General features: G+C 39.0%; 1 protein-coding gene across 6 annotated transcripts in view; it reads left to right on the plus strand.

The window, feature by feature from the left end:
- ldb1b (LIM-domain binding 1b) overlaps window positions 1-8,928 on the plus strand; it is a 28,303-nt gene extending 19,375 nt beyond the window's left edge. For all 6 annotated transcript variants that reach the window (XM_085355103.1, XM_085355102.1, XM_085355105.1 and 3 more), the window contains 10 exons: window positions 1,391-1,493; window positions 2,927-2,971; window positions 3,209-3,284; window positions 3,373-3,475; window positions 3,555-3,727; window positions 5,019-5,141; window positions 5,224-5,307; window positions 6,453-6,576; window positions 6,669-6,817; window positions 7,574-8,928. In XM_085355103.1, the coding sequence (XP_085211229.1) occupies window positions 1,391-1,493; window positions 2,927-2,971; window positions 3,209-3,284; window positions 3,373-3,475; window positions 3,555-3,727; window positions 5,019-5,141; window positions 5,224-5,307; window positions 6,453-6,576; window positions 6,669-6,817; window positions 7,574-7,804 (1,211 nt within the window). In that variant the 3' untranslated portion in view covers window positions 7,805-8,928. The remainder of the gene's footprint in view (window positions 1-1,390; window positions 1,494-2,926; window positions 2,972-3,208; window positions 3,285-3,372; window positions 3,476-3,554; window positions 3,728-5,018; window positions 5,142-5,223; window positions 5,308-6,452; window positions 6,577-6,668; window positions 6,818-7,573) is intronic.
- The last annotated feature ends 4,383 nt before the right edge of the window (window positions 8,929-13,311 follow it).

The raw sequence follows: 13,311 nt of genomic DNA on the forward strand, positions 1-13,311 counted from the left end.
CCATAGCATAGTGTTGCACATAGTAAACAGCTTGTTTTTAACTCGATTTGAAGCCAGGGTTTCAAATAGATGAGTGTTTTATTGCCTTTTCTTTTTAACTTTTTAGAAAGATGGAAATGTTTTATGGCTCTATACTCTTTACGGAAAACTTTTTTATTAATTTACCTCTGGGTCTGTAAAAGCTGTGATCGCTGCTGTTATTCACAACATATTTGAATGCAATTCCTCCTTTCACTAGAATGGATTTCATAAGGATGCATAGATTAGTGATTTATAGGAACAACATCCTAATGTGTGTGACTTTAAAGGTTAGGCAGCCTCTGTCTGCCCACCTCACCACAGTGTGTCTGCAGATATGTGTTATGAAGTGTTACTAGTACTTTTTACTGGTTTAACTGTTTACTATACATCTTACGTCACTGTGTTCTCATTTCATAACAAACTTTCCTCTGAGACAAGTCCCCCTCTTTGGTTATATCTTTCCTTCAGACATACAGTGACATAAATATGTTTAATATGCAGAGACACCACAGAGAGATATGAAGGAGGTGGGGCTTCACCATGGTGACGCAGAGGTCGTGACCCAGAGGCCGCCACGCCTGGATGGCCTTTATAAGAGAGCCAGGCAATTAGAGTAGAACAGGGACTGGATCTTTATGTGTGTGTGTCAGTGTCATCAGTATGTTTTCTCTTGTGTTTGGGGTTCCTTCTGACTTACTGTTTAGTACTTCATGGTAAAGCACCAGTTTCTATGGTAGTGCTGCATGAGGCTTCTTCCATTGTGTTGTTTTATATTTTAATGCCCCAAAAATGAGCCATTCAGGGAAGACCATGGAATGAGTGCAGTTAAAACTGGACCATACTGGTTATTTCAGGCTGATTAGGCATCAGAGGTGTAACAGTTCTCCACTTTTTACTTTGGTTTTCAAAAAAAACTATTTTTAGCACAGGTCCAGTTATTCAATCATGATTGGATCATGGACCAAAAAAGAAACTATGTATTTATGTATCGCCGCTTCAGTTTTTAGCCAGATAATCTTTAAACCTGACAACTTTACCATACTAGCATGCTTCAAGTAGGTAAGGCAAGATCTGATGCCGTATCGTGGGCCTTTGCATCTTTTCAATCTCAGTATTACAGATTCGTACAGCCCTGTTCGACATCATCATCTTTGGTTTTGTTGGTTTTTTTTCCATAACCTCAGCTTTATCAATATTGAAAAGTTTACTTTTTTTTCAGTTAATAAATTTTTTATCTTTATCTTTTGTGTCTAAATTTGGCATGCTTACTATACACACGTCATGTTCTCCGTCAGGTCACAAGTTTTCATCTGCCATAAGTTAAATATAATAATGTATATTACAAATATATACGTTACTTCTATTCCAGGCTGTTCCTCCAAGTCGTTCAAGCTGTACTCCCCCAAGGAGCCCCCCAACGGTAGCACTTTCCCCCCTTTCCACCCCGGCACCATGCTGGACAGAGACGTGGGGTGAGTTTAATTTCTGTGCTGTGTTTGTAAAGCTTGCCAAAAATTAGTCTAGCTGACTGCTTATGGGGCCAACTGTGTTGTTTTTAAAGTATGTTTTCTGTTAGCTGTCAAATGTTTTTCAAATGCTTCTGTGCATTCAAACTGTTGTCGCAAAGTTTTTGCAGTGCGTTTACAATAACCTTACAAGTTATCGACTTAAGTAGCATTATCCTCACTTTAGCTGTCTCAGCTCCGCTCTACAAACACGGCGAAGGAAATCTTGTATCTTTGCATAATTACTTTAAGCCTTTAATTTAAAATCAAACCAACAGATAGAAATCCTCCTCAGTCTGTTTTCCCACGTTTTGTGAGGGATCAGTGTAGCCACTCAATGCTTGCACATTCATTTCAAAGTGTGTAGAGAGATGAGCACATGCAGTAGGTGTGACTGTGAGCACATCAGTGTTGCAAGAGTGTGTTATATTAGCTGAAGCTGGCGTGAAGCGTGAATTTTCCTGGGAAATTTTAGTTCAATATTTATTTAATCCATCCATTTTTATTAGTTACTTATGGTACTTATGGGCGAGGGGGCACAGCCTATCCCAGCTGAAATGGTCAATCACATAGCAACACAGAGAGATGACACACTCACGTCCCCATCTATGGCCAATTTAGTCTCGCCAATTACTGTAACATTCGTGTCTTTGGTCTCTGGGAGGAAGCCGGAGTACTCAGAGAGAACGCACACAGGGATTGGGAGAACATGCAAACCTCAATTAATAATTGAATGCATTATGCTTTAAAAAAGCATCAAGCCTTGAGATCATCTATTGGCATAATAATGTAATAACTGAGTGATGCTACCTTCCAGTATCAGATCCTAAATATAAGCCGTTTTTCAAAGTGTTGCATACGTTGTACAATATTACCACGCACTGGTAAAACACCTTTAATATATGAAGGTTTATTCCTTGTATTTAAGTAAAGGGGGGCCCGCTGATCTTCTGTCATTGAGTGAACATTTGCATCAGTACTGCTGTAATCCAGAGTAGAAAAATGTTATTCATTCATCGTTTACGCCACGAATTATAAAGGCAATTACCTGCTGAGCTACTGTGAGCAATGTTTAAACTGTTAACTGCTGTATGAGGTGAAAATTTACAGCCAAAAAATTGCATTGAATTGTGTAGCTCAGTAAAGTTGGAGAATATCGTTGTTTTTTTAAATTTTGGTTGTTTTTCCACCCGTTGTCATTTTGCAATAAATAAATAAATGAATCGGCTGCAGTTGTTGATTGTGTCTGTGCATTTGAGAATTGATATTTACCGTCTCATCCAATTTTTGCCATGTTTGGCTCATGTCCCGGGGTTGTAAAGGCAGACTAGCTCCTTGAGGAGAGCATATTAGCATTATAGCTGAATGTAATAATGTCTCTGTCTCCTGTTTCTCTACAGCCCCACTCCAATGTACCCTCCCACATACCTGGAGCCAGGAATAGGGTAAGACTACATTGTTTCCCATTATTCCAGGCAGGTTTAAAAACCGTAGTAATACAAATACAGATAAGATTGTGAGATTTTTTTTCCCTTCTCTTAATTGCCTAGAGATCTTGCAGTAAGACTGTAAACCTCAACTGGGTTAAACCCTGCTAAATCTAAAGAGTCTATGAGAGCTGTAACCCTACTGCATTTTGATGACTGTCAGCTTTTGTGTTCTTTTCAATTTGTTTCTTCCAGGAGGCACACACCATATGGCAACCAGACAGACTACAGAATATATGAGCTCAACAAACGACTACAGAACTGGACAGAGGTTTGTGTGCATACACAGCCACATACATTGACGCTAAACGCCCCCAAAAAGGTGTTTAATGGATAACTTTCTCCTCTCTACAACGTAGGAGTGTGACAACCTGTGGTGGGATGCATTTACTACAGAGTTCTTTGAGGACGATGCCATGCTGACCATTACTTTCTGTCTGGAAGATGGACCCAAACGTTACAGTAGGGAGCTGTTTGAATGACACAAATCAGATTCAGATTTTCAGAATCAGGTTTTTCAGATTCCGATTTCTTCTTACAGCAATTGGCCGGACGTTAATCCCGAGGTACTTCCGGAGTATATTTGAGGGCGGTGCCACTGAGCTCTACTATGTACTGAAACATCCCAAGGAGTCCTTCCACAATAACTTTGTCTCCCTCGACTGTGATCAGTGCACTATGGTCACACAGAATGGAAAACCCATGTTCACACAGGTGTGTATGTGCAGGGGATGGGGACAATGAGGTATTGGGGACAAATACAGCTGGTACTTCTAAAAACTGATATTTAAAGATGAAATTTCTGTCTATGTCCATCAGAGTAATTCTATTTCGAGACAAAAGTTGAAATATGGAGATTAAAGTTGTTTCAAGAAAAATGGAGTCGGTGGAATCTTCATAATTAACTTTAGTAAAAAGGAAGGAAACAATTTCTCTTTTAGCACGTAGACGTCAAAAAGGTGGTGCAGGAAGCTGCAGCTGCAGAAGGAAAAATAAAAACACTCGGAAGAGTGGATTTGCACAAAATGTAATGGCTGGCAGTGGACAGATGCAAGGATATCAATAGTTCCACCCTCATCCAATAAAGTGGATGTATGCTGTATCACAAGACAGTTGATCAATTTGTTTCACCAACTCATCTAAATAAGGCATTTTGGAAAGGGTATAGAAATCTGTCTTGAAACAATAACTGTAATCGCCACATTTTGACTATTTCTCATCTTTAATCTCGAAATTTCAACTTTATTCTCAAAGTGATCAACATGTTTCTTTTCTTAATTTGGCCCTAATACTCAATAAGATGTAAATTTAGCTTCTCTCACTTTAAGGCACTTTTCATCTGATTGGCTGTCCATTACAAACAGCAGATTGGAGCATCTGGGTTTAGAGCCGTGTCCCTGAAATAAACGTATCAGGAATATTTCCTCTTATTAACATACAGATACATAAGTTTAGAAATAAAATAAAAAATAATAAAACCGATTGTGCAGATCAAAAACTGGTCGTCTCCTCGAGTTACCTGCATGCTACCACAGCATTAAGGACGTGGTTAGTTGCCGTTTTAATCAGATTTTATGAGTGTTTCGTGCATTCTGTCGTGCACAGAATCTCTGTCCCAGGCTCTCCGCAAGTGATTATTAACTTGGTTGACATTGCATTGATGATAGATGTGACCTTCTCTTTCCACCTCTCTCCACTCTTATTTTGAGTATAATTACTGTCCCAAAAATGGAAGGCAACATGCAGCTTTGTTGATCATGAACTTGGCTCATATCATTGTCCTTTTCTGCAGACAACGTAGGGATTTGTTCTACTCGTGTAGTGAGAATCTGATATTCTGTATAACAAGAATTATTTAAAAAAGTATTTTCGAAAAATTTCTTAATGAATTCCCTGCTGCAAAAAACACTAATCTTTAAATGTGTAAACATGTACCCACTCCTGCATAGATTCTATTCGTCTCTCTTCGGTTGTGTACTAACTCCAGTTCTCTGATCTTCTGCAGGTGTGTGTAGAAGGGCGCTTGTACCTGGAGTTCATGTTTGACGACATGATGAGGATAAAGACGTGGCACTTCAGTATCCGACAACACCGTGAACTCATTCCTCGTAGTATACTGGCCATGCATGTGAGTGAATGCAGAGGAAGTAGGAACCCACACCGGCACACGCTGTTTGCTAGATTTCTAATCTCCTTTCCATATGTTCCAGGCCCAAGACTCTCAGATGCTGGACCAGCTGTCCAAAAACATAACAAGATGTGGCCTGTCGAACTCCACCCTCAACTACCTCCGAGTGAGTACAGTACATGTGCAACATTTGGATTTGGAAAAATGTTCTTTCCTTGTGTCTTGATCGTGGTCCAGATGTAATTTCGTAAGAAAACATTTCCATCTCTGAAAACTTTACAGGATGTTAAACAGTTAATTAGGGACATTGAGTAACCTGCCAAACAGCAGCATATGTTATATACAGCATCACTGAGTAGAGTGAGAAGACTGTTCAGAGCAGTTCCTCCTTTTAAAGCACTTTGAATGATTACCTTCTGGTTTATAAATGAATATATAGTTTGTAGTCAAGGTGTGTACAAACTGGAGACTTTATTTTTGGATGCTTTACAGATCCTGTGGGGTGACAACCAACATAAGCACATTGTGTTCATGTACAGTAAAGATACAAGAATGGTTGAAATGGTTTATTACTAAAAACTGACCCTGTATGTAGAGCGTTTTTGACTAGTAGTGTCTCTGGAGAGCAGTGCTTTGCTTGAATCTCTTGTTTTACAAGCGTGAAGCTGCTGCTTGTTGACAGGAACCTTTAAAACTTTAAGGGGATATTATAAGTCATCATCTTGGCAACATTTTACCAGCATCTATGTCTGCATAATTTACATTTCATTCAACAGCTATTTCCCCATTTGCTTTTAAAAAAAGGCTCTTCATCCTCTACCCGACTGTGCAAATAATCACAGCTGTTTATTAAATTTTGTGTGTGAGACATGAGAAAAATACTGCCTCTTTAGTTATTGGTGACATCCCCTTGCAGAACAGTAATGCTTTAAATGTTCTTGTATGCTTGACAAACAGGCCCAGTTGGATACTAGCAGGCTGTTTGTTTTTCTGCATCTGGCGTGCCTCTCATTTTAAACACAGCACGCAGCACCACCTCACATCCATGTGAAAATTGATTGGAACATGAGCTTTAGATGCCTCTGTAGTGATTAAGCCACTCTAACGTTGCCGCGAAGTGATAACAAATTGTTTTGCTTGATGTTTTATCCCATCGCATTGTCTGATCTCAAACTTTCAAGTCAACCAGTGATGCTAATAATGCTGAACACCAGCTGATAATGCTGGTAATAAATCAAGCGGAGCATCTCTAATTACCTTGAAAAATGGGTAATCACTAACCTGTGGCATCTCCTCTGTTCCTTCCTCTAGCTGTGTGTGATTTTGGAGCCCATGCAGGAGCTGATGTCCAGACACAAGACCTACAGCCTCAGCCCCAGAGACTGCCTCAAGACCTGTCTGTTCCAGAAATGGCAGAGGATGGTGGCACCACCTGGTAGGTGAACCGCATGATTAGATAGGACACGCAGACACGTTGATATGTGGTAACTGGATGTGTAACTTTCTCTCTTTATTCCTTATCTGTAGCTGAGCCATCAAGACAAGCCCCTAACAAACGGCGGAAGCGTAGGATGTCAGGCGGCAGCACCATCAGTGGAGGAGGAGGAACTAACAATAACAACAACAACAAAAAGAAGAGTCCTGGTAGTGGCTTCCCACTGTCCAGCCAAGTTCCGGTGAGTGCTCTGGTGCCATCTAGTGTCTATCATTTGAGCAGACATTATCATTTTGCTCTTTGATAAACTGCTCCATGGATTTGCTAAGGAGAGTTCAGATAATCGTGGCAACAAAAAAGCAGGACTCAATAAACCAAAGTCATTCTGTGTACAAAAATATGAGGACTGACTCAGATTCTGTAATCCTAACCCTAACTAAAACACAGTTGAAACATCTTGTTACTGACTGAGCTAGTAGAAGTACAAATGTCACTTTTAAACCCTCTCATGTTTTTGCAAACACCTCATCAGGGTTCATTCTTGTTTTGTTTAACTGTAAGATAAACTTGTGCCATTTAATGCATTTTTAATATAGCCGGGAAAAGTTACTAATAGCAACCCAGGAAAATAAAAGCACTGTGCTATGACTTTTGGGTGAGTTCCATACTTTCATTTTCATGGTAGAAAATGTATTAATTTTCTTTAAATTCAGTTGTTGTCATTAGTATATAGCCATTACTTTTGGAATTAACATTTTAGATGTTGCTTGACTGTAATCAGGTCAGAGCAAGTGTTTTAACAGTAAATACATCTTTATTATTAACAGCTGGTTGGTCAAAGTTCCTGCCAAAACTACAGCAGGTGCAAATGAGAGGTGGCTTTACAGGGGGGGATTCAGAGGCACTAAATGCATCGCTTGTATGATATAAAATCGTATGCCATCTGTTCTAAGATATTCATGTGGTCTGATTGTTGTGCTGTTTTGTAACTCCGTAGGATGTGATGGTGGTGGGAGAGCCCACTCTGATGGGAGGGGAGTTCGGCGACGAGGATGAGCGTCTGATCACACGGCTGGAGAACACACAGTTCGACGCTGCCAATGGCATAGATGACGAGGACAGCTTCAACAACTCTCCGGCGCTGGGCTCCAACTCGCCTTGGAACAACAAGGCTCCTTCCAGCCAGGAGAGCAAGAGCGACAACCCCACCTCACAGGCATCACAGTAGAGCCCAGAGCCCCGCATCCTCAACCTAACCCCTCCCTGTCACTCCTAGGCCCCCACCCCACCTCAATAGCCATGACTGCAACAGTAACAGTCCATCATCTGCTCTCCAATCCAAACACCACTGTAGCGCTCAGATTCAAGCACAGGTAGCCCGAGGGGGCTCGGACTGTTTTGCCGAGCTGGAGGAAGTTTCACAACTTCGATTATTGCGGTGACTTCCTGATAATTAGGCACTGTGTCCCACCTCTTGCTCCCTTTTCGTCATTTCATAGACAAAAAGTCCCATCTGCTCTTGCCAATTTTCAGTTTTGGATGGCAACCGGGTAGCACGAGTGATGATTTAGTCCAGGGGAGAACTGTGCACGCTAAAGTATCCATACTGAAGTTCACATGTAGGAACAGGTGGGGTGGAGGGGAAGGTGGCAGTCGGGCTTCAAGATGGTGGCGAGTCGCTTAGGGACGACTCGTCCACTCCTACGCTAAACATGCCTCTGGATTCTGGTCTGCTCTGCTGATGTGCGGGTCGCCCATAACGTTTGTTAATAGAGTGTGTGTGTGTGTGGGTGTGCGCTTGCATGCGTGCGAGTGTGTGTTTGTGAAAGTTTTGAGAAGAGAAAAGCAGCAGCGTGAGTTTAATGGTGGCTTTGCTGAAGCAGATGGACCAGGATTTAGAATCGGTATGTAAAACCATTTGAAATGAACACACTAATAAGAGAGGTGAAATGTGGCACTAGGGAAACATCAAACACACAGACGCGTGCGCGCACACACACAACCACACATAATGATCGAAGGATTTTGAGTCCCCCTAGTGCCCAAATATCTCTGATTAGACTACAGTGAATGCAGTCTTTCAAACAGAACATTGACAACACACACACATGCACAGTCTTACACACACACACACACACACAGTTACACATTTTAAGAGTTTTTATACAGTATATATTTCCCTAGAATGTTTTTTAATTTGTATTAAACGCCTTCATTTCAATTGTTACTTTTTTATTTTCTACCAATACTGAAAAAGCTACAGACCAAGGAGCAACACAGGACTTTTATCCCTTCCCCCTCTAAAATATATTGTTTTTATCTTTTATGTTTATAAAAGAGAAATACTTTAGTGTGGATGTTTTTATTTTGTCTTTTTGTTCCTTTTTTTTTTTTTTTTTTTCCTTTTGAGATTTGAATTTTTGTGTATTTGTGCTTGTATATTTAAGGTAGTAGCAAAGTTCTGTCTGACTGTAATAAAATGTATTCTTACTTAGATTTACCTAAAGCCATCCCAATCTAATGTAAAGAAACAAAAATAGGAAAAAGGAGAAAATTCATGAACCCGTCCCCTCTACCTTCCCACCTGCTCTCTTTCCTCCTCCCTCTTTTTTAAAAATGTAAATTACAACTCCCCCTGGGGGTACAATGCCACCATAGAGAGATGGTTTTACTGTTTATTTTCTTTAATTTATTCAGAAATTCAGTCATGTATTCATCTATACAGAAAGTGATTTTTTTTTTCACTTAACATTCACAATTTTGTGTATTACAACTTGATGTCAAGTGAATGTGCTCGCTGAACTTTAGTTATCCGGTGACTTTCATGTTTCGTCACTGGCTAAACAGATTTTTTGTTTTAAGAAGTTTTCTGTCTAAATTGTCTTTATTTGTATTCATAACCAGAATCATACACATCTTCTTAAACCAGCCTCACATTGAGTTCAGTCTGCATATTTGGTAGCAATGCTGAGTCTGTAAAGTCTAATAAATGAACAGCTGAAGCTCTGTCATTGTTTTGTACATTTCCATTTTGTTACTGTTGAATCCAGCAGCAGTTATGACTGAGTTTGAATGGTGACTTGTACCTTCTCCAGACCCTGTAGGAAAATCATTGTTTGATATATATTTTTTTGATTTGGTTAGTTTCTGCCCTTGATAATTAATGTATGGTACCAATAAAAAGATACATTTTCACTTTAAAAAGCTTCTTTGTAGTTGATTGTACTAAATTTTACACTCAAAGCTTATTTAAGCCAACACTGTTTTTTAGTTGCATGTTGTGTCCTTTTGGCTTACATAATTTTAAACAACATTATGTAGTGAATATTTCGCAAACACAAAACAGCTTAAACCCTGTTGCATATCTGGTTACTGTTTATTGAAAGCTTATTTTTGGATAAAACTTACACACTTTACTTTGTGTGTTACATAGACTGATCTGCTTTCATCTCAAGACAAGTGAGACCATATAAGCTAAAAAGCATAAGAAAATGACTCATCAAACACATGATCAACTGCCTGGTTTAGGAAAAAGTGCAGTTACAGCAATATGTTTCATATTTTCCGCTTTCGATCACAACTCGAAGACTAAGCGGCATTAGATTGCTGTAAAAAAAAAAAAATGCACTGGAAAAACAACAACAACAATGCCCTTTTGTGCAAGATTACTATTTTAAAGAACTAGAGGCGCTAACTGGACACTTTATTGGGTAGGTTCTCTGGTATATCACGTTATGTAACTTTATGTTAAATTACCTAGAACCTAGAGTATGTCCTCTCTGGAAGTCCATAAAAATGCACCTTCTTGAATTCCACATAGGAGGTGTTGATACTCTGGGTTTCCTTCATGTAAACTGCCTTTAACAGCCTCTCTACATGTTTAGTATGCTGTTTACTTTTGTGGCGCAAGAATAAAAAAATAATTTAGGAACGGTAGCAAATTTTTTTTTGTAGTTGTCAATGTTAAAAACCCTCCAAATCTTCAGAAGATTATTTTGCATTAGTGAAACATCTCAAAAACAAAACAAACAAAAGCAATGGTTTTGAGTTTTCTGCATACAACAATCATGAACCCGTCCTCTCTACCTTCATACAGTAGCCATAGATGCCCGGGGTGAAAAACAGAAAGCGTTGATGACAAATATTTTTGTTGCTCTCCTGCCTGTCTCCTCGGTAGTTTATGAATTATAGTACATCCCTCTGTTTTTTCTGAAACAGACCCTTTAGAGCGCAGCTCCTGTTCTAGGAGCCAGTGTGAATTTGTCTGTCTCACAGGCTTGAAGCTGTCCTTCTGGGTGTCCAAAGCCTGCAGGTATTGTGCCCTACCGGGTGGTTAATGGCTGTCAATCAAGTCTACATGTGCCCTGAAACACACATCTACAATAACATTGATGGGGAGAAGAGAGAACCAGTAGGCTTCTGACACCAAGGAACCAGAGATGTTGCCCTTATTGGTGAGACAGATTTCATATCTGTTCAGAGTGGCAACCAACAGTTCTGTCATTCAGGTTTCATCATCAGTCCTTTGTTTATGTAACAAAACCCCCCAAATCAACATCAATAATGTGCCTTCTTCACCCATTCAGTACCAAAAAGCTTTGTTTTTTTCCAAATTGTTTCCACTTGTATTTACAGAAGTGAAATCAAGAGGCTCACTGTGGGTTACCAACATCCTTCAGACATTTACATACACCCTGCCTACCTACCATCATTATTTTTAAACAGGTATTTATTCCTCTTATTGTGCCACATGGTACCTTCACAGCTATAAAGGCTATCATTTGATCTTCTGCCGGGTCAAAGAGCAGACAGTTGGGACACAATAGAAGATTTGGGGAGAGTCAATTGTCTTTGTAAGTCCCAGCAGAAAAAATTATGTATGACTAATTGGGACGATGCACAGTTGGGAGACCAAAAAACAAACAAACATGTGCTGGAACCAAGGCCCTGAGCTGGCCTGGTGTTTGGCTTTGCAAAGTGTAAAATGGGCTGCTGTATTAAAAAATACTAGTTTGGTTTATTTACAGAAACTCTACATGTGAAAGTTTTGCGCCTTTCTACTGTATTCTTTTAATGCACATCAAATGTGCATTAATTTACTTAATTTAAAAACTAAAATATTATTTTTCAAACTGCACTTATTTTTTTGGGACATCTCAGACTTGTCTATATAATAATAGAAAACAATTAAAAAAGAAATAATGCCCTCTGCTGCCTGAAAAGTTTTAAGACAATGGGGTGTGAGGTGTTTTTATCCCATAATTATGGAATGGTTTTACTAGCGTAGCCCACATGAAATCAAATTGACATGTGGATGAAGTGAAACAAGTCTGACAGACACTCATGATAGAAAGAATAACATATGTTAAAGAAATTAGTAATAACGAGTAGTTAGTCTTTTGCGAGGCTCATTGTTTGCAACAGGCTTAATTATAAATGACTCATGAATAAAATGAATCATTGTGCTCTATGGCAGGATAATTATGAACTAATCATTAACTAAAGATTCACTAATGTAGTGTCTCTCACTTTGATCTCTAGTAATTAGTTATTTTCTATTACATACTCACTGTCTATGACGTATTGGTCGATAATGAAAAGATATTATTGATTATTGATTCTTTATCAAGTTCCCTCTTGATTGTTGATAGAGCTCATTGTGATTATTCAGCAGTTTGAACCCAGTGTATAAATAGTGACTCAGGTGTGTAAATGCTCCACTTACATGATTCTGACTATGACTTAAAGCTGGCAAACAACCATGCAAGCATTTATATTTGGATCTTATACCATTCTGATGTACAGAACATTTTAGACCCTCTTTAACAGTTATTAGGGAAGTACTTTTGAATGATGCATCAAACTGTTCCAGATGAATTCTGTACTTGTTCTTTATTAACTACATTGTTACAATATTGTTGTGTTATTGGATTATCTTGAAATATATCATAGTATTTTTGCATTATTAGCTGTCTGACGCTGCCCACAGCTTCATTTAAAACGTGAAATCTAGTGAAACTCTCTTTCAAAGGTCTTTATGTCTGCTGATGTGTTACAACAGAACTATTGAGCTGTGCTGGCATCAAGTAGCTGGCAGACAGAAATGACTGCGGTAGTGTTTAACTTTCCTTTCTGTTTCATCATCAATTTTAACCTTAACAAAGAGTTTCAAGCAATGAGCACCTGCAAAGTTAAAACCTTCTTAATGTTCTCTCACACTCTATAAACCCAGTTTCTCTCCTCTACTCCTTTCTCATTAGGTTCTGATTTTCTTCCACTCTCTTCCTTCGTCTCCTTCTGTCTAATGACGCAGTAAAAGCAGAGCTTGTCTAATTTATTTTGGAAATTGAGGTGGTCCATGTACTCCTTACCAGAAATATTACCCCTTGATTGTAAAAGTTAATTTACCAAAAACGCATGAGGTCAAAATATGGACGCATTAACTACTGTTTTGAACTACAGCCAAAACCATTGGGAAATATATTATCTTGGTCCTGAGAAACAGGTCTACCATAAAGACGGCAAAGCACTTGCTCTAATTCACAGATACAGACAAAATGAATGTGCAGTATGAAGTAGTTAAAAGGGAGTTCATTCATCTCAACTCACTGCATAATTTCCACACAACTCCATAGGAAGCAGTCACATAAATATGACAGAAAACTGCTGCTGAAAAGCCATTAAAAGACTGTAACTTTTACAGAAATAAAACTAAGATGTGAAATTAAGCTCCAG

The sequence above is a fragment of the Diplotaxodon limnothrissa genome, linkage group LG6, assembly GCF_057381915.1.
Source record: "Diplotaxodon limnothrissa isolate DT_005_m linkage group LG6, D_limnothrissa_male_GT1.1, whole genome shotgun sequence".
Classification (NCBI taxonomy): Eukaryota; Metazoa; Chordata; class Actinopteri; order Cichliformes; family Cichlidae; genus Diplotaxodon; species Diplotaxodon limnothrissa.